The sequence below is a fragment of the Pseudopipra pipra genome, chromosome 6 (assembly GCF_036250125.1).
Source record: "Pseudopipra pipra isolate bDixPip1 chromosome 6, bDixPip1.hap1, whole genome shotgun sequence".
Lineage (NCBI taxonomy): Eukaryota > Metazoa > Chordata > Aves > Passeriformes > Pipridae > Pseudopipra > Pseudopipra pipra.
Window position 1 is genome coordinate 20,611,618 of NC_087554.1, and position 26,658 is coordinate 20,638,275.

Here is a 26,658-nt window from a genome sequence, read left to right on the forward strand (position 1 = left end):
AAACTTGCTGTTAATGGCACAGGATATTTTCATCCCTCTCTTCTCTGCCTTACTCTTTTCCTTTCTTTTTGCATTGCAGGACTCCTTCAGCTTCTTCATCATAATGCAATGCGTACCCATGTCAAAACCTGACACTGTGTGGAACTGCTGGTCCAAGGCTGATTCTTTGGTTTTGCTGTTGACTGAGTCCTTGGGTTTGAAGTTTCATTGACATTGCTGAGATTGATGCTTGGACCTTCAAGAGAAGAGACTTTCTGATGGTCCTGCTCCACTCCACCTGACCCTATGAAAGGAGGGTTCACTGTAGCTCCGTCCTTTGCTCTCCAGTTCCACAGGATGGGTTCCTTCAGAAGGCCCCGACCTCGCTTCATGAGCTCCCCTGTCCTCAGTGATTTGCCTCGGTTCCAGGCAGCCCGGCAGGCTATGCAGCTCAGCTCCAACTCTGCCTGGAATAGGTGAGCAGGATCTACCTGGGCTGAGCTCTTCCCCTGCAGCAGCTCCACAACAAGGGCCATGTGTGTCTTATCTTTGTGCTTCACATCATTTATAGCTAATCTCGTCTGTTTATAAGCATGCCTGAATTTTTGGCATGCCTAAATTTTGCTGGTATTGAAAGCATCCATGGAGATGAAAAATTTAGAGCTAGTAGTGTTCAGTTGGCTTTGGCCAATGCTGTTCAGTGGTACTGTCTTGAAGTAAAGAACTATTTTTTGTTAACAGTTGCATTTTTTAAGAATCCTTTAGGAAAACATATTCCTCGTACCGTAATAAATGTCGGTTTCTTAATTCACAGAGACATTTATTTGCATATTATGAAGGTTTTACCACAGTCAGGTTCCTCTGAAAACTACTAAGCTTGTGGCTTCTACCAGCATTTCCTACTGACAACCAAATCCTGTCTGCAGTGCATGTCATACAGCAATGGTAACTGAGAAAACAATGTGAAGAGTGAAGGCTGAGATGTCCGGTGTCCTGATCTGATTTAATGATCTGCTGATAGCAAAAGTGGGTGTTCCCACCTTCTGCCACCTGGACCTGCTCTGTGCTCTGCAGATCCCTCTCTCGTGCTGACCAGCTCAGTTTACCAATGTTGCACAAAAGTGGCCTGGCAAAACCACTGCAGTTTTGTGGCATGACAGTGAGCTGAGGTCTGTGAAGCATGCAGATGCCATAACTGGCCCACAGAAGGGAATGTCCATTAAGGGAATGACACCTGCTCTTATTAGCCAAGGCAAGCCTTTAGACCTGCTAAACCACCTTATATGCTGTCACTTCATGACTTCCTCTATGCTGGTGAGAGAGGTGTGGATTAGAAGATACTCAAACAGCTTCTTACAGGCATTAACAGGGCTTAAGCTTGGGTGTGACTTAGGTAATACTCACTTGCAGAACGTCTTCCAGCACAGCCAGGGTCTTGACAGATGCTGCAGATTGGGTGGTTCCTGCTAGCATCACTGCATAATGTAGTGTGATGTGTTTGGCAGATATTACCAAAAATTTGTGTCTCCTCATAGCAATTAACCTGCAGCACACAGCAAAGATCCCCCAAACAGTTGCATTCAAGATATATCTGGCATGAACAGTGTCCCTCTAACAACTTTCCCTTGCTTACTCTAGACAGAACTGGAGGTTGATTCTGCTCTGTCTCCCAGGACAGATGTAGGTAAATAAGTGATGATTTCAAGGCAAGAAAGAGTGGAAGTATTTAAGGGCAATTAACTTCTCCACCTGGTTATAACCACTTCGATTTTGGTGTCTAGCTCACATTGTGCTCTGTGTTAAATGATACTGCTGGCTGTTATTTATGGATGTTGTACTGTCTCATTTCTTTTTTGACAGTGTTCAAACAGCAGTGATAAATGTGTTCAAAGGAGGAGGCTTGCAAAACAATGAACTTTACACCCTCAATGAAAATATCAGGTAGGTTGCTGAAATGCATGAAAAGGGATTTTGTTGCTGCTTGTTTGGTGTTTGCTTGGATTTGTTCCCTTACAGAACCATAGTTAGAGGATATTGGTGGGAGGAGCAGGGGTCAAAGCAAACTTAAGTACAGCTTTGGGTTTTCAGGCTAACTTGCTTCTTTTTTGCTATTGGGTGAAGTGAATGGCATGGGGTACTGGGATAACGTTTCTCTGACTTGCATGGATATGTAGCTTTAACAAGGACACCTTTTTTATTGACTCGAATTGTAAGGATTTTGTCTCTTCCTGGGGACTACACCTCTTCTGGCTATTTTTACATATTTTTATCATGGAAATTGTGAAGATAGTAACATCTCTTTTCCAAAACCAAGCTTCTCAGAACTGTGGAGTGTTTAAAGCAAACCACAGCATTTCATTTAACAGGTTAATCTTCACATGATAATTGCACAGCAAGACCTGAAAACATGAACCCTAAAGATAAAAAACCTAAAACCCTAGCAAACATTTTCTGTCACTGATGCTAGTGATGGTTAAGAGTATCATTTTCTTTTAAAGGTAGGTTTCATGATTATCTGTGGTTTCATTCTGATTAGTTGGAAAGTTTGATTAGCAATAGATAGGGCTGTAGAGTAGATAAAGAACAATTTATTCTTGCCTTGGTTCCAAGTGCTGCTAAGAGGAGTATTGTCAGGGCTCATGGATGTAGGTTTCTTCTCCTCTCTTTACCACTACATCTGTATTCATTCATCAAGAGTGCTGTCTCTGCTTCTCCTTTTGTATACCCTTCCCCCACCCTTATTGCATTTTTTCTGAACTCCAAGATTCAAATGGCAATTTGAGCTAAGCATATACTGAACAGCACTCTAAATTACCCCTTTCCCTACTTTCAAAATAAATGAGGCTATCCGTGCAGGAGACTCTGTCCGACTTGGTCTGCTCCCAAACCAGAAAATTTAATATAATTCCTTTTGAGAGTTGAGCAAGGGCAGCATTTCATACTTTAATGGTACTTTGGTGTGTTTGGGTCAGAAGTCCTCAAGTTAGGTTTAAGTACTTGGAGCAGTCTTAATTCTCCATGGGATGTCTATTTCTGGGTGTGAAAATAAAAACAAATGTAATAAGGCTTGGGAAATACCTTAACCCACAGCCTTTTAGCAGACTTGGGGACTGGGTTTGGGCTTCTTGACTTGTCTGCCCATCTGTTGCCCATGGCCGTGGCTGCATCCTGCTGTATCCCCAACCTTGCAGGGAGGCAGTACAAAGGGCAGAATTGCTGCGTGGTCTGGGCTTGGCCCCAGTGGCTGAACCATGCTTCATGTTGGTTACTGAAGTGAATCTAGACTGTCAAGAGCCAGGCAAAGAACAGGAAATTCTTTGTGAGCTCTGCATCCTTTGAAAGCAGTGCTGATGGTGGAAGGGGAAATGCCCTCCTCCACAGACGTGCACTCCTAAGCAATACTTGGAAGCACTCACCTTGACATACATGAGTAATGTTCCTGCAGGTGCCCTGAGCATTGGTTACATCTCCAAATGTCATTCTTTAAATAGGCCATTTAACATTCAAGAAGCTCATTAGTGTCCATCTAAGGAGTGAAGAACATGCATCTGCATTTATATTTGTATGAACACCTGCAGCCTTGCACCTGTGGTTCTTGGTGTAGCTCTCAACACAGTGTTAGCTTTGTGTGTGTGAGGTGAATCTCCAGCTTGACATTGGGCAAAAAGCCAGACCTGTCAGACAGCCAGCCTTTGTGTGACATTAGGTCGAGCTGGTGCATTTTCCTTTTTTTGTAGTTCTCTGTTCAGCTCCTTGGTTATAGTTAACAAATGCAGTAAGAGACTCTCAGATTCTGTGCAGTGCTTAGTCATTTGACAGTGAGAGACACAGGAGAGTTTTAAAAGAGGACAGTAATGACAGGACCAGGAGATGAGCAGGTGGTAACATTTTGCTCTGGATTACTGACACCATGTTTTTATCTTCTTGTGATTTGATACCGTGTCACTGGCATTTTTTTTTTTTTTTTACTGCTCTGAAAGTCAGTTGTGACAGCAAGAGGAAATGTAAAAAATGCCACTGCAAGATGTAATTTCAGGAAGCAGGAGGCCATGATTAAGAGAAGATCCTTCCCCTGGGTTTTCCCTAAGGTGCAAGCCTCTGGTTGCTGGTCTACCTGCATGAGACAAAGTCCTGCTGGGCTTGTCAATCAGCTGATGGAGACCCTGCCGGGTTTGGCTGAAGCCAATGGAAAAGCTTCTGGCAAATGGACCCCCAAAGATTTATTTGGTTTGTTGATCTCATAGAAATAGAAATAGAAATGTGCTTTGATTTGGATGGGTGAATATAACCACTGTGGGAGAGAAAGAGTAGAGGCATGTTGGCCTGCGAATAAATGTAGAAGCATTTAGAAAATGGTTATGGAGGGAGGTTGCAGTCAAATTTTACTTTGAGAAAAGATTAGGAAACAGTGATGTAGTTTGTTGGTAAGAACCCAGCCTGAGAACTGGATGGTCACTGATTCAAATGCTATTTTTGAGCACTCTTGATTATACTTCATGTTGGTAAAAAGCAAAACTCTAAGAACAGAAAAAAAATTCACAATGTTTGGCAGTGGAAAGTGTTGGGTGACTTTTAAGTTTTAGGAAGAATTTATGCTCAGTCACTGAAAGATGAAAGTGCAAATGTACTGAACTTTGTAAGTTGTATTTTTAATGCTTCTTCTGATGTAAGACAATCCTGATTTTTATATCGGTGTTTTGAAATAGAAATATGTATTCGAATTTAAAACTTTTATCACAGCCTAATTTAAATTAAAATTTGACAATAGCCTTTGTGGGCACTTGCAAAATATATGTCTAACTGTGGCCAAAATGACACATTCACATATACTCACATATCTTTGGTATTACTGGTAGTAAAGTGCAGATATACCTGTAAAAAATGACCAGCAATGGCTGCTACTTCATGGCTGCATTTGTTTTGTCTACAGACGGCTGCTGAAGAGTGAACTTGGATCCTTCATCACAGATTACTTTCAGGTACTGCATGATTTCCTTGCTTTATTTTGAGGTTTGCTCTCTTCAGATTTTTAGCCTATAAAAAAATTAGGACACCTCTTTATATGCATGTAGCCTACGTTTTTCATTTTTGTTTTGCTACGCAAGGTGATGGAGGTACTGGACTTTTTAAATGCAGGCCATATAGCCTTGGGAGTAACCATATTTATGGATGTGTGTGCAAAATTAAGGATAATCTTCCTTTGCACGTAAGAAAGGCTGCTAGTAGCCTGCCAAGATCAAGAAGGAATTCACTTGAATTTTTTTAAGAAGATGGGATCCCTTTTCTCTAGAATAGAAAATTCAGAATTAGGTCTTCTGCAACAGGGTCCAGCAAAGGGACACAGAAATGACAACAGCTGCCTGGAGGCAGGAGGGGGCACAGAGAAGGAAGTTTCTATCAGCAAGAAATCAACCTGGGTACTTTTTGCTTTTTAGTCCCACAAATATAAATGCAACTTCTGAAAAAAACAAAATATGAAGGATGAGGGAAGACTTGAACAATCACAAATGTAAGTGTTGCTTTTTACTGATACTGTCCAGATAGACATGTAACCACATGAAAGCCTGTTGGATGATTTTGAGAAAGCACTGACGGCTTTCAGTGTTTTAATTTGTTCAGTGTAGCATTGATTAAAATAAAAGACACTGCTGGAAACAAGAGGGTTTTTTCCCTTTGAGTAAGAGAGAGACAGAAAATTTCAGTACTTTCTGAAGCGGCTGACGCTGCTTTGTACTGTGCTAACAGCTTAAAGGAGGAAAAAGAAGACTAGTGTTGTTTCCTATCAGATTACATGATTTATTAGATTACAAGACTTAAAAAAATCCCCTGCTGTGCCAGCAAGTGAGAGGTAAACTCCTACCCCAGAGGTAGTTATGTTCCACTTCCTCAGACCCTCTCTGCACAAGTTGTTTACTGCAAAGAGGCGGCTGCTGCTCTTGTGTGGCAGGACGTTTCCTAGAGCCTGAGAGGGGTCTGGCAGCAGCCACTGGCACTCAAATTTAATTTCTGGGTTATTTTTGCTCAGTGTTGCAAGGAGTAACTTGGCATCCATCAGACTCAGCCTGAAGTAAAACTCTTAGTGCAGGCAAGTAGTGAGACAAACTGTGAGATAAAGGCTATTGTTAGAAATGAGATTTTTTTCCTCTGTGAGGTAAGATGCAGACTTATTTCTGATTCTAGACTAACAGCACATGATAGTGACAAAAGCTATCACTCCCTCCTGAATGTCTTTCCTCAGAAACCCTAGGGCCATGGAGTGGATGAAGAACCCTCACGTGCCAAAGAAGGGCTGACAACATTATTTCATTTGTCTATGGGCTCTCTTTCACTGCTGATGCCAGTGGATTTACGGCAATACTGTGCCATCAAAATGAGCAGAGTTCAGTCAAGCTGCTGATTTGGCTGAAAAGTAACCTTGAAAGAAAAAAATAAAGTTTTCAACTACTTCCTCTGAGGTGTTGTGGTCATCACGTCTGACATGGGGGAGGTGCTGGGAGTAGGTCACCAGTATGGGGAGTGGAGTCTTTCGTCACTGACTTCCTCCTCCATCTGTTAAAGCCCACTGAAAGCTATCCCAAGAACCAAGTTTTCTGTCCTCTTAGGTTGAAATGGACCCTGAAGGTTATGCTATCTGTTTAGCCAGACAGTTTTAAACATCCTAGCAGCAATTAGAGCAACTAACTGAATCATGTAATATTTAGATGTGATAAACTGTCCTAAAGGTTTTCCGTTTCTTATGCCACAGCACTTAAAACAGGAGTCACTAAGATAATGTTTAAAATCACATTTGCTTTAAGAGTTCATGATTTTACATTATGTATATTTTATAAACTCACAGATGCACATTTTTTTCTAACCACTGAACATACAAGGCTAAAATGGAACATAGCTTTTATAGTGAGACAAAGCTACCTTTGTGATCAACTTGACTTGATTACTCACAAGTCCTTTTCATCAACACTCATGCAAATTAACCGTTTTTAGCTCCTGAGATTGCTAAAAGAACGTTTAGGAAATGGCTGGAGTTTGTTCAGTCTTTTTCTGCTACCAAACCATCACCACACCAGAGTTAGTGAGCCTGTTGTCTTTGAAAGAGAAATATAATTCCTCTAAGGGTTTCAGTGCCAACTCAGATGTTTCATTCTGAAGGAGAGTTGTGTTTATAGATCTGCTGCTTTAGTAATCCTCCTGCGTATACAATCCATCTCCTTGGATAGGAGTCTGAGTGTAAATGCTAGATAGTTGGGATTTGCAGTAGTTGCTGCAGATCTGCCTTAAAGCAGGGCTTTGTTCTCCAGATTTTTCAGTACTGACTTTGCCCATTAACTGATTCAAGTTTCCTGCTGCTGAAAAGGGACACTTTGCACCCACCTCTCTGTTCAATAACCCAGTAGGTCCCCATTTGCTCTTGCTGCTGGGTTATGTTGCTGGTGGTCAGCTGAACAACAACATGGAGAAATCCTATGACCATGGAAGATAAGAGGCTGGGATTTGAAGGAACAGGGTGTATTGGTGATTGGGACTTTTCTGGTGCAGCTGTACAATTTTTCAGATAAGCTCCCTTCGTTTTCCCGTTCTCTGACTCTTGTGTTTATGGAGAAAATTTTTTAAATATAAAACTAATGAGTGTTGATAAATTGATGCATTATCAGCCTGATTCTGCAAACAGCCTGAAACAAAGCTTTTGGAAAAGATGAACTGTTTCTTTTCACTCTCTGGGCGTTTGGTAATCTTGAAACTCACAAGGAGGGGAAAAAGCAAATGCATTTATGCATATTAACTGTCTCCTCTAAGGTGGAGAGACCTGATCCCTTCTCAGGCACTGTAACCTCTCCCAGAACACACAGGCTGCAAATGCAGAAAGTCAAATGCCCAGAGCTGATGCCTCTTCAGCCTACGTCCACTTCCTGCACTGGCAGAGGTGGTAGGTGAGGAATGGCAAGTGGACTGTATTCTGTTATTTAACCCAATGAGAGCTTTGATGTCTTAAAATCAGAAGCAAGCTGTTATATAATTTCCAGCCTGCTGCAATGGAGAGCCACCGGAGGTGGCAAGTCCTGACTCAGAATTAGACTTGGCTTTCTCTTTGTATGTGAAGCCACAGAAACTGCAACATGCAAGCACACACATTGTGGGGTATCATGCAAAGTCAAAATAGCAAGATGATAATGGATAGCTGAAAAGTAAGCAGTGTTAGTGGTGAGGTAAGCCTGGATCCAAGCCAAAACTGATTTTGTCTTCTCCCTTTGGGGCAGTTAGAAGTGGAACTGGTGAACCATTATGTGGGTCAGAGTCCCTCTCACTGTAGGTTTGCCAGCTGTGCAAGGTGGCCACAGTGGGAGGTGGAAATATGCACTCCTCCCTCTACTGTGGCACCATAAAGCTTTTGCTTAGGTCCCTGCTGCAGGTTTTTCTGGGATTCCAGCCTGGAGAGATGACTCCAGCATCTCTCGTGATGCTTGCTGTCTCCTTTGAAAGGCTGTTTTGTAAAGCCTAGTTAACATCTGGAGATACCATGTGTCTGCTTAGTCGAAGGGAAAAACCTGGTGTGTGTGATGTATCTTTTCCTGATGCCAGGTTTCTATGTCTACCTGTCTCACAGCAAGGCAAGGAAATAGTTGTATAAGTTATTTCTAAATACAGGCAACACTAGCTCTTCTCTGGCCAAGTGCTGTCTCATGCCTGCTGCCAGAGGCTGCAGCAGCTCAGCTGCTGCACAAGAAAGAGAATTCACACTTTTGTGATTTGCAGAGCTCAGCCATATGTCTGCAATACTCTTTTGGGTCAAGCTGGTCTTTATTATTGTATTTCTCTTCTGACTGTCTGGGAACCTCTGCTCGTGCAAGTCTGCTAGTTATTTCTGCTTCATCTGGCGCTTTCTAGGACTGAGTTTTCATGGAGCAGCCCTGGGCACTCCATAGCAACTGCCCAGCTTTGTTATCATGGATGGGGTCACCCGGGAGCTCCTCACTGTTATCGAGCAGAGGACCTAGTCCTGGGTAGCAGCAGCAGCAGGGACAGATGCTTTCAGGTCCCGCTCACATTAACTCTGTAGACATGTGTGAATCTCTCAGAGCGTGGCATGGGACAGTGAGCCATGCCCTGGCTAAGCAGGACTCCCACCTGGAGCAGTGACTCACAGTGCAGAGTCAGGGGGCCTGGTTGTGGGATATTCCTGTAGCTGCCGCCTGGCTGGTGCGTTGTGCTCTAGGTTGTAGCAGTGTTCCCTACTTGGTCTGCCTGGTCTGCTCTCCTTCTTACTCTCCTTGCTTCGCTTTCTCTCTTTAACTAGGCTTTTTTTTGAACAAAGCCAGCTCTAAGAAGAGTAATTTTGGGATGTTATTTTGTATTTACCTTGCAATCTCTTCTCCGCGTAGGATTGAAGTGATCTCTCTGCTTTTGGCACTATTTTCTCTTTTTGGAGAAAAGAGAAAGGATGGGGAGTTGGTAGTGCTGTAGGTATGAGATACTGCAGCTCACACAAATTTGCATTTTGTAAAACAGTGCCAAGAAACAGGTGTGCAACTGACAATAACTTCGTAGAAAATACTTTCCAAGTAAGTTTGGGTGATGCCTTCTTTCTCAACTTAATGTCAGATTATCCACAAAACAGTGTCCATGTGTTTGTAGAAGCTGTAAAAGTGTGTTTGAGCATTAGAACACAAAGCCTCAGCTTTCATCTAGAAAAGGGGGCTGCATTTAAGAAATACTGTAACGTGCAGAAGAAAAACTGATTTTTTCAACCATCAAAATGAGGTCAATTATTTTGAATATGTTCTGGAGTTTTCTTCTGTTCCAAACTTATGTTGCTTGATGAACTAGTATTAATGTGTTAATTTAAAAGTGGCTTTTAAAAGGCATATGGCCATGTTTTCTTGGAGACATGACCAGAAAGCAAAATTTGTCCATAATTAAATGGGTGTTTGTGCAAAATTTTTCCCCCAAAGATAATGGCTTATTTTCTATTAGCAGAAGAATTCATTTGTACCTTGCTATGTTGCAGACATGGCTTTCAGACAAGATGTGAAGTTGCCTTTGATGGCTTGAACCTCCTTGATGGTTTCTGTGGAATTGCTGCCAAAACTACTTAGCTGTTTTTTGACACCCTTCTGTTTAAATATACCATCCACAGCAGAGAAAGCTGTGCTAGTGGCAGGGCTGTCACCCCTTAATCCTTCCTGTTGGATCTGTCCAGAGGCTGTCACCACAATCAGGCTGCTAACAGAGCACTTTTGACAGTCAACATCTTATTTGCCTCAGGCCAAGTCAGATGGGTACCATTTTGCCCAGAGTGTAGTGGGAGTGCACAGAGGAAGGGCCTCCATGGTCCCCATTGGGGATGACCAGCTCCTGACAAGGTAGAGGGAGGGAGAAGGTATTTGGCACTGCCAACTTGAGACAGTAGCCCCAGTTGTGCCTGGGGCAGCTTCCACCTTCTGAGTAGGTGGAGCAACTGGAATTGCTCCACTGGGTATGAATGAAGAAACTTGCCTCAATTTCTCTAACAGGGCAGGGAAAGAGGAAAATACCTGTGCCAGGAAAAAGGAAGGAATTACCAAGTGTATGTGTTTTACAATGCGGTGTGTGACTGCCTTCAAAATTTTTTTTGATTCCCAATGATTTGAGCACAGCTTACTTTAAAGAGTAGCAAGCACACTTATGTTGTGGGAGGGTCTTTGCCGAGGAACAAATGAAAAGTGACTATTTTAGCTTTGAAGCCCGTCTTTCAAAACTTAGGGCATTTGAAAACTTACTTAAAGGCTTTCCCTTAGCTGCTCTGGTTAGTGGTATACCTGAAACAGCTATTGTGGTTTTCTGCACTGAGAAAAGTACGAGAGTTTCAACCTGTGAGATTTCACAAGCTCACTTCTATGTGCTGCAAAACAACTCTCTCCAAATTTCTCAACTGCATGTCCGTGTGGGGTGTTAACTTGAGACTTTGTTTCTCTGCACATCATTCTTTACCTTAGCAGGAGTAAGGGCAGTTTTGCACCCCCCACAATGAGCCTACAACATCCTGTGGTGTCCCAACAGCAGGGTGAGGACTGCACCCTGGGGAGCCAGGAAAAGCTGATTTGAGGAGGGAAGGGAATAGCTGCCTCCCCAAGCTCACAGTTCAGCTATAACTGGAAAGAGATGAAAGGTGGCAGACAAACTTTTTCAAATAAATGCATCCTTCAAGCTTACTTGGTGTGAGTCTTTATCTGGCCTTGCTTGCAAATAGATTTATTTATTCTTAGCTCTGTGCCTCTGGGTTGCCTCTGGCAAGACGGGATGCAGCAGCAAAATAAGACTTGTAATCTAGACAAGGTCTGATACAGACCTCTGCTGTGGCTGCACTTATTAGGTTGTATTGATTTGTCAGCAGACCCTATAGGGTTTTTTAATGACAATTTGCCTGTCTGGCTCAATCTGAAGGATTAATATTTGGATTGAATCAATTTCTAAGCCTGTAACTTTAGCAGAAAAGATGGATAAGTAAAAATTTTGAGATAATTTTAAGACAGAGAAAGGGGAAATTAAGGGGTTTTTTTTGTTTTTGTTTTTGTTTTTTTTTTTTTTTGTTTGTTTGTTTGTTTTTGGTTTTTTGTTGGTTTTTTTTTTGTTTTTTTTTTGTTTGTTTTTGTTTGTTTGGTTGGTTGGTTTTTTTGGTTTTGTTTTTTTTTTTTTTTTAAAGTGTTTTCCACAGGAAAAGGGAAAATCTGAGAAGATAAGTGAAACACCTGTAGTAACTATAGGGACCTAAACTTTTTTTTTTGAAGAAACCTCAAAAATGAGATAATGCAATCTACTTAGCACATGGAAGTACTGATAATACATTCATAGGTACATTATAAATTCTTAACTACTAACATATGTATTTAACAGATATAACTGTTCATTATTGTGTACAACTGTGTATTTTGGTTGCTGACATAGCTGTAAAATAAAAAAAACCCTCATCTCTGGAAGTAGAAAATATCAGTAATACTAACTTTTAGGTAAAGTAGCTGAAAAATTGTAGCCACAGTGCTCAGAAAACATATGTAAATTTAAACCTGATGTTCTAGTGCAGGTAGAAAATGAATTCATATTTCTTGGGAAAAACACAAAAAATAAGGTGACACCCTCACATATATATATATATACGTGTGTGTGTGTGTGTGTATACTTTTTATTATAAAGTAGTTTAAAATGACACAGTATCAAAGACCAGCTGTAAATTTTCCCTGCAGAATATGAGAGGTAATTACCTTGATCTACAGATTGAAAAATAAAGAAATTAAATACTTTATTAATAAACTGAAAGCATTTGGAAAGATTAAACTGCAATATCACTCCAACACTATCTTGTTGTTCAGACAAAAAAATATCTACAGTGTAAGTGGGTTTCACTTCTTTTTCTCATTATGATTTTTCATTCCAGATTTCTTCCTCCCTCCTTTTTCACATTGTTTTTTTTCCCCTGGAAAGTATTTTTTGTTGTTGTTGTCCAGAGCATGACATGTGTAGTCCATTATTTCTGTTGAACAAATCTAAAATCTGAAGGGAGATCCCTATAACTTAATGTTTCCCTCCAAAGCCCATATTTCAGCTAGAGAATCTTTGCAGAACAGTCACCTTCCATTTGTTGCTAGCAATGTTTTGGAATGTTGCAATTTTTTTCAGTGTGTGAACGTATTTGTCCAGCTTACTGATTCTTGTTGTCATCGCCCAGTTGAAAAGGCTCTCCCAGGCTGAGAATGTCACAGAACAATGTTTCCTTCTATTTATACTCTACAACAGTTACTCTAGTTTTGTATTCCTGCTTGTCGAAGGGAGGATGCAGAAGTGTGCTGCTCTCTTTGCTTGTGGTGTCTTACCTGGTTGCCTGGTTCTGTGTGTCATGGATGAGCCAGCCTGGTATATGGTTACAGGAGGCAGGTTTATCACCCAGAGCAGTAGTGCCAGGGCAGGTATGCAATATGGCAGCTCATCAGGAGGCCACAGTGGTGTCCAGGCAGTGGTGTGACAGCAGGGTCCACCGGGACTGAAGAAAGATGTGTCTTGCTCCTCAGCTGATAGAAGGTTCAAAAGTGCAACTTTGACCTGATTACCCATTAAAAGCAAAAGCTGTATGATGAACTAGGGGGGAGGTGTCTCTGAGTATTGTGTGTTACCCTGATATTGAATTCTTTCAGAGGGACAGAAGGCTTTATTCTCTACCAGTATGATCTCTGTAGTAGGACTGTACCTTTTAGGATGCAGTAATAGGGTGTTATGTTGTGATTGCAGCACCTTTCTCTGTGATTCTCAAACCTTGATAACTGATTGTTATCAGTGCTGTTGGGAGAACAAAAAGATAGGTGTTGTTTTTGCACCATTCTTATGTTTGGGGAAGTGGGAACAAAAATCTAATCAGATATTTAAATGTTGTGAGCTGCGAACAGGCATATTGATATCTTGACCTGTCTGGTCCATGATAGTTGAGTTTATCAAGAAGGACTAGCTCCTGCCAGTTCTTCTGCGGCTTGGAACTGCATACTGAGATAAGCCAACTGCTCCATATAGCAAAAGAAATAGCTTCATGGAAATAGAATAGGTAGGAATAGAGAAGTAGATATTAGAGAACTGAACTGGCTTACTGTGCAGTTAAGCAAACAATGAGCTAGCACAAAGGAAGAAGAGAGTGGGACATTTTCATAGCATTTGGCCCTTTGATCACCTCTATCATATGACTGAGGGATAGCTTATGTGGCTGCACTACTATGGTAAGAACCATTTTATTTTGTTGATTCCCTCCCTGTGACCTTTCCTACTTCTGGCAAGTGTTTCAAGTGCTGTGTCTGTTGTGTTCTCATGTGTAGCTGAACAAAAGAGGATTAATGAATGTATAGCACTCACAATGAGACGAGTGCTGGAGGAACACACTACAATACGCCTAACCTTCAGATAACTGCATGCAAAGTGGATAACATCTGAAAAAAATCATTCTTATATGTTTATTATAGATCTCAGAAAAGGCAAATGCATGTCTCTCTTCTCTCTTGGCAGAACCAGCTCCTTGCGAAAGGCTTGCTATTTATGGAGGAGAAGGTCAAGCTGTGTGAAGGCAAGTATAGTAGTAAACCTGTTTTGGAAAGGAGTTGTGCTTTGATGTTTGGTCAGAGAAGATGTTTTGCATGTCTAGGAACTGTACAGCCCCTTCTGGTGCTGTAGTAGGGTGTCACACAACCCCTCAGGAGCCAGGTTGCACTGCAGCCCTTGTGAAGCTGAAGGGATGGAGGACTGTTTTAATAGCCACAGAGCCACAACTCTCCCACCAGCCATGACTTTATCATGAGAACAGGAATGTGAGTTTTGTGTGGCAGTTGAATCTGGGCTCAAAGCCGTTCTGGTCTAGACTTGGATCCTGTTGCAAAACTGCTTGGAACTGCCTTCTGCCTTTTATTTCTCAATGTGACTTGCAGCTTGATGTAAGCACAGTTTTAGTTACTCTGTCATGCTTTTGAGAGCTGAACTGTCAAGCTTTGTGTACATTTAAAGAAAAATAAGGTCCCTTTGGTGAGAATGAAATCCTTCAGGAGAGAAGTTGGTCAGGCACGAAGTTCTGTTCAAACCACTGGGGTACAGACACTTGCTACTGCACAGCGACTGTAGACCAAGGCTAGCGTGGTGCAGCAGCTCTGTTGGAGTGGGGAGTTGGTCACACTTAGTAACTGTTTGCTCAAGCAAAGCAAGCAAGTCTTTATTCAAAACTAAGCTGCTGTTTGGTTTGACCCAGTTTTGTGGCCTGTAGGAAGATCTCTTACTAATCACCAGTCTGTTGTATGTGGGTCATTAAATGCCAACAGGCACTTATAATCTCACATCATTGCTGGTCCTGGATTCCTCTGCACTGTTCTTCACTAAATGACTTCACCCAGCTAGCAGACTGTAGGATTTGGCCCCTGGAGGAGTTAAGCAGTTGCCAGCCTCCTGCTTGGTGCATGCTCCTTTGGCCCTGTAAGGGAAGAAAAAAGGCAGACTCCTGTTTTTTCTCCGATGTGGGTACCTGACCTACCACAGCCAGCTCTTCAGAATGAGTGCTGCACAGCTTATCATAGACTTGGTTTCTGTGTTTGTGTAAAACTATTCCATCATCTGCTTTAGCATTAGGAAAATTGAGTCTGTAATAGGCTGAGAGCTACCCAAGAGTATTTTGCAGATGCTCAAGTAGTTTGGGTAAGATGAGATTTCCTAGGCAGATAGCAAAACCCTCTTCAAATGCTTCATTTTTCTGCCCCTAGTTTAAAGTGATACTGGAGACACTTCGCCTGTGTGCAGGCTGGCATCTCTGTGGATGACTCATGGGCACCTTTCTTTCATAACGTGTAGGCTTGTTGCAGGTCCTGTGGTCACAGCAACAAGAATTTCTTGTACACGCTTCTCAGTTAGCTCTGTCTTCCTGGAAAATTTCTACTACCCCGGCACTCAGACACAGGATAATGCTCCTGTTGCAGGGCTCGGCAATGTTTTACTGTGTCTGTTTTTCAATTACAGCCTCTTATTTTAACATGATTTTTTTTATACAATCTGTCAGAATCTCTTTCAACACCTGTAGGATTTATGATTTCTTGAAGAAACAAACCGTTCCTGCTTCCCCTTCAGAAGGAGAAGTGATCTATGACATTACATTCTGTCTCCACACAGCAAAGCATTGCAGTCCTGGGGAGGTGGCAGAGGAGGAAAAAATTTAAACATTCAGTTAGTCATTTTCCTGTTGTCTTTTTCACTTACACTTGGCTGTTGCTGCTAATGGGTAGCTGTTATGGGGGTGTTGGGTGGGTTCTTGTCTGCCTGCAGTTCCAGTGTTGAAGCCAGAGTCATACCTGACACAGTGAAGCCTCCCTTTGAAGTTTTCTGTGGTTTTTGATGGGCTCTCTGCTCAAAGTGAAATGTCTGGAGGATCTAGTCCTGTTGGCTCTCTGCTCTCTGGCTGTGTCTGAAGCAGCACAACCCATGGGCAAGCATGTTGAAAGTCCATGTTGAAGTCCCCAGATGGGGAAAGCACTTCAGTACAGAGTGATAAGGCTCCTCTGAGTTACAATTTTATGTGTATTCCAGTTCCTCATGAGGGGCCTTTAGTCATTTGAAGGCTGAGCCTTCAAATCTGTCTTGAGTGTCCATCTTCCATTAGTGTTCCGTGAGTCTTGACTGCATGTGAGCTCCAGCTAAGGCTCTATGAAAGGTATCCTGGAAAGTCCTTTTGTCAGAAACTTGTACTTTTAAATCTGTGTTTGTATTTGCACCTGAATTTTCTGGGGATGTATCTAAAATAACACTGCAAACCTTTGGCCTTCAGGATGGGAAAAATCTCCTAAAAACTCAGAGCCTTTGAGCCCAAATGCTGAGGAGCACACAGCTTTTTAAGACAAACCTATGAGCATAAGTTTATCACAGTTGTATTCTTGTCATGGGAATCACTTAGTCTGCCTTCATTTTAAGTACCCACTTACATTTGGGGATGTTTGTTTGAATTGGAGTCATATGAAGGGTGGCCACAAGTGAATTCCATTCAGGAACCTTCACAAGTGCCACATTTGAGAGAAGCACAGTGGCTTTGTGTCTTGTCAGGTTCCTGATTACTGCTTGACAGTTAGTGGATGCCAGAGGGGGCTCAGCTCTTGTAAATTGTCTCCCTGACCCAGTTGCTGACTCAGTTGGATGATGTTGGATTATCAGTTGATGTTGGCTGTGACCTGCTGGTTTTCCGATTCAGTTGCTAATGTGTGGCTGTTCCCCACTAGTGGGGTGTGCTGTGAGACTGCACAATCCTTTACTGTGGATTTAAAGCCTCCAGTTGAAGAGGGACTTCACTCTTTTTTTGGAGTTGGTCTCATGTTTTGCACAGAGCTGTTTTCTTTGCAGTAAGTGACAGAACAACTTATGGTTGCAGCCTTGTGTCTCTGCTAGCTAAGGTGAAGCTCAGCTGGGCAATGTCCAGTTTTGGGCAGAAACTGTGAAAGTGAAGGGTGAGTTTGTAGGTCTTATCTGGGGAATTACAGAGTATTTGGAAAATCAAACTTGATTTTTTTTGTAGGTGAGGATCGCATTGATGTCCTGTCTGAAATCTGGGATCACTATTTCACAGAGACTCTGCCTACACTTCAGGCAATATTCTACCCAGTCCAGGTAATCTTAATTATAACTCCGTCAGGTAAAGCAATGTAACTGCAATGCTTGCTAATGGCAAATGGAAACTTCTCTGCCAGCAGCACTGTTTGACCAGTGGCTAAATAGGTGTCAAAACCTTTAAACTAAATCTGAGAGGAAGCAGACTTTGTCCAAGTCAGCATTAACTGTGTAAGAAGGAATTCTACAATCTCCTGGACAAGCACAGTGCTTTGGGTGCAATTTATTCCCATTTGTCTACCCTCTGGCTGTGCTTAGCTAAGCTTGGACACCAAAACTGTTGGACTATACCTGTCCAGACTGAAGCTCTGGGCATTTATAGTTCTTCCATTTTTAAGTAGCTGACACTCTTGGTGCAGATGACAGCACTGACAACTTGTCTTCAGAGGGAAAAATCTGAAGACTAGATCAGGAGAAAATGTGTTTAACTCACCCCTAATTGCTTTGGAGGGCTTATAACCCATTTGTGCTTTTGGTTAATCCTCAGTTGAGTTTTTTGAGTCTTTAATAAGGGGTCACATAAATCTATGGGTTAAAGATGAATGAACAATTTTATGTAAGACCTTCTTACACTGGGTATTTTGAAAGCTGAGTATCCCATCAGAAGTATTGAGCTGTATCATTTTTTAATGTAGGTTTAGTCAGGGTTTCCATATGAGCAGCCTAACTATGTTCCATGAGAGGAAAAGAAAAATGTACCTCATGCAGAGAATGACGTTCTTGGAAATGCTAGTCTCCTCCTCTTGACTTTTGCCTCTTCCACAAGACGTTATTTCCAGAGGCTTTTAAAATTATTTTTCCCTTGTATTGCTTGAAAGGCAGCAGGTAAAGCTCAAAGCTTGCCCTTTTCCTCTAATCCTAAAACAGAAAGGACTTTTGCAAAGACAGACTCTAACCTTTCTACTGTGTTTATTTTTGTTCTTTCCTTGCTGCAGATGCTTAAAGGTACGTGTTTGACAGGTAAAACTGTGCAATTATAATACTATCCCTTTCTCTCCTGTTGCAACTAATTCACAGTGAGGGAGTGACCTAATCTATTTAGGCAGGGGTTTGTCTGCACTGCAGCTACCTGTGTGCTGTGGAAACAGTTGAGATGTGTGTCATACCCACTGATGCTAAGAGTTCTGCCACTTACCAGAAAAATCTACTCCCCTGCTATTGAAACGTCTCTGATCAGAAATTGAACAAAAATTACAGCACTGTGGGTACAGCTTTTGGAAGTAACTTGGTTATAGTGGTAAAAGTGTGACTATGGGACACTGACATTCTTTGAAAGCACAATTTTTTGCTGTATTTCCCTTGTAACAATATCTAAGTCACTCAAAATATATCACAGAAGCTGTAACACTAGGCAACTATTGCCATTTTATGGATGAAGAACTAAAAGGTAACAGACAGCATATTTAAAGTTTTGTAGGCACCTTAAATTCTACACAAACACATGGATTAAGCTTCCTAAATACATCCAAGAATTTGACTTGGAGTAAGCTGCCCTAGACTACCACAGAGACAGTTGCAAGTGCAACAAGATATAAGAAATTGCTCTTATCCCAGACCAGTGTCCTAATAACGAGATTGGACTTTTCCTAGAAATGGGGAACTGTATGTAACCATTTATGTGGTTTGTCACAACATGTGAAGAGAGCTCATCTAACAAGTCTTTCATCAAGCTGCAGTTCTTCGCACGCTACTCTGGTAGATGGGAAAGTCAATTTGTTGTTGGTTCCCTGTCCTTTCCTGCAAATGTCAGCATGATTATTTAGTTGTGTTCTTCTGTGATCTCAGCAACTGCCCATTCAGAATGAAACTAAGTCAGCCAAATATGTGAGCATATGTTACCAAAGGTAGTAACTAGAAGTAACTTCCTATCTCAGCTAAGTTTAAACCCGAGGCTCATAGCTCTTGCAGAAATATGACCTTTAAGCAGCCAGGTTGGTTAAATTGCTGTACACAGGGAAACTATGTAAACAGGTCACTGGCTTTTATATAGTTGCAGCTGTTGATGTGACTATTGATGTGGAAAAAAGAATAACAAATCTTGTTTTGTTTGGCACAGAAACATGTTTGCATTTTGAAATGGGGTATGAAGTTAATGGGTCTAAACTGCATGATATAAATAAAAAGTTTGCAGCTGCTGAAATACAGTTCTGAGATACATACTGGTCTTAACTACACCTCCGTGTTTCTAAACGCACCGTGGTGGTTTAAAACCACAAAGTGCTTTTATTATGTCCAAGCTACCCTCCAGACTATTTGCTTTAATTCATATTTACATATTGATGATGCTGTTAATTATGACATTAAACCTATTATGAATTAATGTTTAACTGCTGGTAATTCCTTCCAGCTAAATATTTGCCATGTTGAGTGTGTTATGGAGATCATAAAATGATTCCCAAACAGATCATGGGGCAGAGATTAACATGCTGAGAAGAACAAGGCAAACTTTTCAGGCTGGAGAGTGCTGGGCAGGGCTGGGAGGAAAATTTCTGCTGTTAAGCCGCAGTGGGACAAGAGAAAGTCATTCAGATGTTAAGCATAGCATCGGGAAAGATGGTAACACCAGAGTGCCAAATGGAGTTTGACTGTGTTTAAATATGCTGAGAAACATTACATCATCCATTAGACCTGCTCACTTGTGTTGTTGATTTTAAAAAAGTAACTGTGAGGACATGGAATGCCTTGCAGTGGATATTGAAGCTGATGCTTTTTAAAATGATGTTTAGTTCAAGCAGTCTGGCTAGCTTTGTTCCACCCTAAATCCTAAAATCTGTAATGGACTAAATTGTGGATTTTTGTCATATCAGCAAGGTCTAAAGTGCAGATACTGAGCAGAAAGAGAATCCAATATAGACTACAGGTAGGCTTACTTAAGGAATAATCTGTACCAACTTCTTTCCCTACCAAACCTTCTCTGGTTTCTCAGCTCTGAATGGCAAAAGCACAAGCTACATCCAGTCTGGACTTTGAATGTTTGTGACTAAATCGGATGGCAAGTGGATTTCATGAATACGTAGTCTTTTAGTGAAATAAAAAATTTTTGGCTTCACTTCAAACCTAGTGGTGTCTCAGAGGACGTGATGCTTATTTCAGAATTTGTGTGAGACAGAGCCTGAGAGAAAAGCAAGCAATGAATACTGTGAATCCTCAACCTGAGTGACTGAGGGGTGTTTTGCCACAGCAGCAATGAGCAGGACAGACCCTTCCTGTCTGTGTGCATACATGTGTTGGTGCAATGCTCGCACATCCCTTTATCAACTCTTAGATTTTGTGTTCTGTGTTTTTTAGGGTCAGGAGTTGACTATCCGTCAGATTGCTCTTCTTGGCTTCAGAGACTTGGTCTTACTAAAAGTAAAGTTGGAAGAAATTCTTCCTCTGGTCCAGACAAAGCTTCCAGCTTCCATTGTCCAGATGCTGTTAATTCTGCAGGTGGGGAGCCTCTGCTCTTTGTCTGACTCCACTTGGCTATCTTGACCTCATTGGAGTAGCATGAACACTGGAAAGGAGAGTGGGGAGGGGGGAGGGTGTGATGAAATGAAAATGATGTGTGCTTATTTGGGAGTGGTAACTGTAGAAATGAGAGCTGAATTTGGACGTCCTGAGCTTTCCTAGAAACAGGTAAGGATGTTGCCTTGAAAGAGACGGGTGTTTGTATTTTCTTGGTACCTCTCCTCCCTATCTAAGAAATCCCTCAGGACTCTTTCTTCACATAGATTTTCATTTCCCAGCTTCTCTGAATGCCTCTTTGTGCCCTAGTTCTCCTGATTTCTCAGCTTTGCAATGACAGTGTGAGTCTCCATCACAGCAGATAGTGGAATTTGAATGAGCTGTGGCTTCTGGCTGTCCAATGCCAGCTCCTTGGCTGGCTGGCATGCTAGGCAGTGCCCTTGAGAGGAGAAATACCTTTTGTCAGTACATGCTATACATCTTTCAAAGGCCTCTCCTAAGAGACCCAGATCTTCTGTGAGAACTGTTCTCTTTATCCTGACCTCAACAGATTACTTTCCAAGCATGCCAAATACAGCCAAGTATACCAACTGTTTAATCTTTTTCTATATTGCTCAGCCTGACAGTCCTGTAAAATGCCATATTACTTGTTTGGGTTCATAGAATCATTCATAGAATGCTTTGGGTTGGAAGAGACCTTAAAGATCATCTAGATACAACCACCCTGGCATGGGCGGGGACAGCTTCCACCAGATCAGGATGCTCAGAGCCCCATCCAACCTGGCTTTGAACACTTCCAGGGATGGAACATCACTGTTTGAGTGACTCACCACCCTCACAGTGAAGAATTTCTTCCTAATAACTAATCTAAACCTACCCTCCTTCAGTTTAAAGCTATTCCCCTTGTCCTGTCACTACATGCCCTCTTAAAAAGTCCCTCTTCAGCTTTCCTGTAGGCTCTTTCAGATACTGAAAGGGCACAATGAGGTCTCCCTGAAGCCTTCTCTTCTCCAGGCAGAACAACCCCAGCTCAACCTTTCCTCATAGGAGAGGTGCTCCAGCCCTCTGATCATCTTTGTGCCCCTTGTCTGGGATTTGCTCCAACAGATCCATGTTCTTCTTGTGCTGGGAGCACTGAACTCCAGGTGGAGTCTTACCAGAACAGAGTAGAGGGGGAGAATCAGCTTCCTCAGCCTGCTGGCCACACTTCTTTTGATGCAGCCCAGGATACAGTTGGCTTTCTGGACTGCAAGTCCAGAAAAGAATTGAGCTTCTCATTCACAAACACACACCCAAGTCCTTCCCCTCCTCAGGGCTCCTTTCAATCCATTCTCCACCCAGCCTAATATCTGTACTTGGGATTGCCCCAACCTGTGTGCAAGATCTTACATTTGACCCTGCTGAATATCATGAGGTTTGCACAGGGACCTCTCAGGCCTGTCAAGATCCCTCTGGGTGGCATCCCTTCCCTCCAGCGTGTTGACAGCACCACACAGCTTGGTGGCTTTTATTTCTTCTCCAGTGTAATGAGTGTCTAGGAATGAAACTTTCTAAAACACAATTATAATTGCAAAGGGGCTAAGCTCCTAGTTCTGTATAATTTCTCACTGTTCTGATGTTCCAGTGACCCAGACTGTAACAGTGGGAGATACCACAATTTCCCAGAAATATTATTTTAATAAAAGAATCTTGAGAGCAAAGAGGTTCTCAAAGCAACACATTTGAGGAAAAAAAGCTTATTGAGGCTTTGCAGGAAGTTAGGTTTGAACCGTTTCTGAAATTACTGTTAAATTGGTTAGTGTTATCTGTCATCTTCATACCTGTAAGCACAGAGGGTGCTTTGCTTGCAGTCCTGCCTAGGAAAATAGCAGTACTTTGCCCAAGGTGTGTTAAGGCTTTTCTACAAAGAGATGTTTCCTGGTAGAAGTGCCCAGATGTAATTATATCATTGTGCACATCCTCAGTGTGAGCATACCTTGAACCTTCCTGTCCCTTGGTCAGAAAAATGAGCTGGCTCCTCGATGTGCACAAGGTTATGACTGTGACTTGAACAAGGAGGTTGACCTGAATGGCACACAAACCTCTATGTGGTTTTCTCAGCTGCCAATGGTCTACCAGAATGGTTGGGATATTCCAGTGCAGAGATATTTGACAGAAAAAGGCTTTACTCAAAAATCTTTTAAGGGTAATGCTGACTTTTTATGTTTGATTTTCAGAGTGTCCATGAGCCTACTGGCCCCAGTGAGGGCTACCTACAGCTGGAAGAACTGGTCAAGCAGGTGGTATCACCATACTTAGGCTTGTGTGAGGATCACAGCTCCTCTGGTAGCACCTGCTTACTTGGTAAGACATGCACATCCTACAGAAGCTATTATTAGGGTACACAGGTTGGTTAATGTGAGGCAGTGCACATCTGTGCTGGAAAAGGAGACAGTGCATGACTCTGTGAGAGATAGAAAACAAAGTCTAATGTAGATTTTTGTGACAGGCTTTTTATTTTCCATGACTGACTGAACTATTAGTGTCCCACCATTGCACGCACACACAGACAGACACACACCCCTGAAAAGTCTCTCTTCTCTCTGGAGATGGACTGGATTTAAAACTCTCTGGTCCATGACTGGGGTACTGCCTTCACCCCAGTGAGAGACTGCACCTGGTCCTTTCCTGCCCGCTCTCTGTCCCTGCTTGCTACCCTGCTTCATCTGCCTGAATTCCCATGCTCACTGCTGCATCAACCAGTCTTTGCAAACTGCACAACCGTTGCTTGTTAATTCTGAGGGATTACAGGGATTCTTGCGTGGAGTCTTCCTCCCATCTGAGGATCCTGTTTAAAAAAAAAAAAAAGTAATTGCAGATCTGTGTTTAAACTATGGACAAATGGGTGTAGGTAAGAGAACAGGCACTTCAGGAACAGCATGATTATAGTGGGAAACTTCTTTATACATGATCCAGGAGCTCTGCTTGCATATGGGGCCAGCCAGAAGAGACTGGCTTGCTAATGGGCATAGTGATAGTGATTTGATAGTCAAGAAGATTTAAATAGAAGAAGTGAAAAAAGCTCTAGTCTCCCTCTGTTTTGATAAGCTTTAGCCTTTGCTTTGACACAAATTGTAGCAAGCTGGAGACACACAACCTGTCTTGTACTATGCCTTTGAAGCATAGGGGAAAAGATGGTCTTGTGGTAGAAGGACTTATCAGGACTCAGACAACCTGTACCTGTAACAAACTCATGGCATCACTTTAGGCAAACTGTGGCTCAAGGGTTTTGCTCCTGTGATTGCTGGGCAATCACATATCCAGGTATGAGGCCCCGGACCCAGAGAGTCAGGCAAAAGACAGTCAAGAAGAGGATTTGTCTGGAGGGTCTCCCATTACACCCCGTCTACCAGATGGATTACAACCACAGCTATAAAGAAAAAAAGAAGGGTAGGGTTGTAGTAGGCAACTCCCTTCTGAGGGGATCTGAAGGCCCTATATGTCGTCCAGACCCATCCCACAGGGAGGTCTGCTGCCTTCCTGAGGCCTGGGTGAGGGATATTAGTAGGAGACTCCCTGAGCTAATCCAGCTCTCTGATTATTATCCACTGCTGTTGGTCCAGGCTGGCAGTGATTACATCAATGAAAGAGGTACCAGGCTAATTAAAAAGGACTTCAAGGCACTGGGTTGATTAGTTAATGGGACAGGAGCACAGGTGCTCAAGTGGACTACCCTTAGTTCCTGCAGTAGCAGGGATGAATGAGGAGAGGAGTAGGAAAACCCATCTTATCAATAGGTGGCTAAAGGATTGGTGCCACCGGCAGAACTTTGGTTTTTGAACCATGGGGCAAATTCTATGGTACCGAGCCTGCTAGAGTCAGATGGGCTTCATCCATCTAGCAAGAGCAAAAGGACTCTAGCCTGTAAGTTGTTGGGGCTGATCAAGAGGGCTTTAAACTAGGTTTGAAGGCAGAAGGGGTTGAAACCAGGTTCTCCAGAGATGAGCTTAGGGGTGAAAACCAGAGTTAGAAGTGAAATCAGCAGCCCAGCTGAAGTGCATGTACACCAATACATGCAGCATGGGTAACAAACAAGAGGAGCTGGAAGCCATCATGCAGCAGGAAAGCTATGATGTAGTCACCATCATGGAAACTTGGTGGGATGACTCGCATGACTGCCATGGGGGGCTGCAAGCTCTTCAGAAGGGACAGGCAAGGTAGGAGAGGTGGAGGGGTGGCTCTCGATGTTAAAGAGACTCTCGAGTCTGTAGAACTTGAAGTCAGTAACAATAAGGTTGAGTGCCTGTGGATCAGAATCAGGGGAAGGCCAACAAGGCTGACATCCTGGTGGGAGTCTGTTACAGACCACCCAACCAGGATGGATGAGGGTGATGAATTATTCTACAAGCAGCTGGCAGATGTCTCAAAATTGCCAGCCCTTGTTCTTGTGGGTGACTTTAACCTGCTGGATGTCTGCTGGGAACTCAACACAGCAGAGAAGAGGCAGTAGTATCTTAAGCTTGATTTAAAGTGGGAGAGGAGCACAGCAGGGGTAGGTGTGAAAGGGGACAGGACCACTCACAGAGGGGAATTGTAGAGGGCAATATTCTCACCCGCTCTTCTGTTAGCACCCTTCTTGCTTTGCCTGTGTAAATTAGCTGTAACCTGCATTGTAAGGGTGGAGCATGCTGAAGGGACCCTGTTTTCTAAGAAACAACGTTTATATTGGGGATAGAAGAGAAGATAAAATTAAAACATCCACCCTATTTCCTGATATATTAAGCCTAACATCACTGCTGATCTGAGTTTGCTTCCAAGTTTATATTCCTTGCCATAAGGCATCAAAATAGAAATAAAATGTCTGGTTAAACTATACATGACAACTCTCTTAATAGACTGTTTTTTGTGGTCAAGAAAGTAGAGGGGGTAAAGTAAAGCAATAAATGAATATTCAGAGTTAAGCCTAATTTCAGCTGGTTCTCATCAGAAAGGATTTTAATTTTCTTGTACGAAAAGTCATCTGTGGATATTTTTTCATTGAAAGAGTTGGGTCCTAATGCCCTTCAACACTACAGCTTGCTGTGGCTTGAGCTGCAGATGAAACCTAAAGAGTATATGCATTGTAACCAGCCTCAAAAATTATTTGTGCATACTCTTAAGCAAAAAATGACCCAGTTTGAATGAATGTATTACTGGCAGTAGCAGGGTGAAGTGTTGTCATAGCTTGGCTGCTGCCAGTGGTGGAGTTTTGGCTGCTCACCCGTGCCTCCCTGCAACAATATTAAGTTTGTTTTCTGCTTTTGTTCCTGATGCAAGCTTCCAAAACTCTTTTATAACCTCAGTGATAAGTGCTTTGCTTTGCATTTTGTTACTCTCTCTCTTATGCTCACCAGTCTTGGTGGAAGCCTTTTATATGGTGTAAAGCCTTCTGAGTTTATGAAATGAGACCCTGCACTTCAGTGAAATTGGTGAGAAACGAGACAGGTACGGAATAGCTTTATCAGCTGCTGTGGAGATGGACCACAGGAGGTGTTTAACATCACATGGCAATGCTGCACAGCAGTGGAAGCCAACAGGTGCTGGCTGATTCATATTGTCTGATTTAACCTGCTAGAAGAGTGAGAGTGAGCCAAGGCACAAAGTCTGACCCCTGCCTTTCTAAAAGTTTTCAGTATCAGAATTGAAATAGCGCTTCATGATATGGGGCTGGGGGCTGTGCCTTGGGTCTGAGTTTTAAACCAGGCATTATTTCTCCTTAATGATTTGCTGAGGAGATCGTACACCTCATACCCATCAGTTCTGTGTCACTGCCTTATCCCTGCTCCCCAAGTGCTGTCCTTCTCTCATGCGCCCTTACCCCAGGCTGTTGTGGACTGCTCCTGCACACTGTTAGGTGTTTTCTGTGTCTAGCACCCAAACCAGACATGTTGTAAGGTGGATGACAATTTCTTTTTCTTGCATGATCTTTGAAAAATACATTGGGATAATGCCAGCAGAACAGCCTTTACCTAGGCAGACGGAGAGGTAGCGTAAGCATCAGGACTTTCACACTGACAACAGCTAATGGCACCTCCTGAGAGAAATTTTTCAGAGGAAGGGATGGCAACTCAAGTCCTCTCT

At 42.5% G+C, this 26,658-nt stretch overlaps 1 protein-coding gene and 1 long non-coding RNA gene across 5 annotated transcripts in view; both read left to right on the forward strand.

Annotated features, from left to right (window-relative positions):
• Nucleotides 1-26,658, forward strand: part of PRR5L (proline rich 5 like) — a 42,840-nt gene that overhangs the window by 12,781 nt on the left and 3,401 nt on the right. For 3 of the 4 annotated variants that reach the window (XM_064657774.1, XM_064657772.1, XM_064657773.1), the window contains exons 2-8: nucleotides 80-455; nucleotides 1,840-1,920; nucleotides 4,910-4,958; nucleotides 13,993-14,050; nucleotides 17,021-17,112; nucleotides 20,401-20,541; nucleotides 22,776-22,902. In XM_064657774.1, coding sequence (XP_064513844.1) covers nucleotides 286-455; nucleotides 1,840-1,920; nucleotides 4,910-4,958; nucleotides 13,993-14,050; nucleotides 17,021-17,112; nucleotides 20,401-20,541; nucleotides 22,776-22,902 — 718 coding nt within the window. In that variant the 5' untranslated portion in view covers nucleotides 80-285. The remainder of the gene's footprint in view (nucleotides 1-79; nucleotides 456-1,839; nucleotides 1,921-4,909; nucleotides 4,959-13,992; nucleotides 14,051-17,020; nucleotides 17,113-20,400; nucleotides 20,542-22,775; nucleotides 22,903-26,658) is intronic. The other variant, XM_064657775.1, reaches the window with a different exon arrangement.
• LOC135415690 (uncharacterized) lies at nucleotides 5,511-6,433 on the forward strand. Its single transcript, XR_010431236.1, has 2 exons — nucleotides 5,511-6,130; nucleotides 6,218-6,433. It is a non-coding gene; the product is annotated as an uncharacterized LOC135415690 (long non-coding RNA).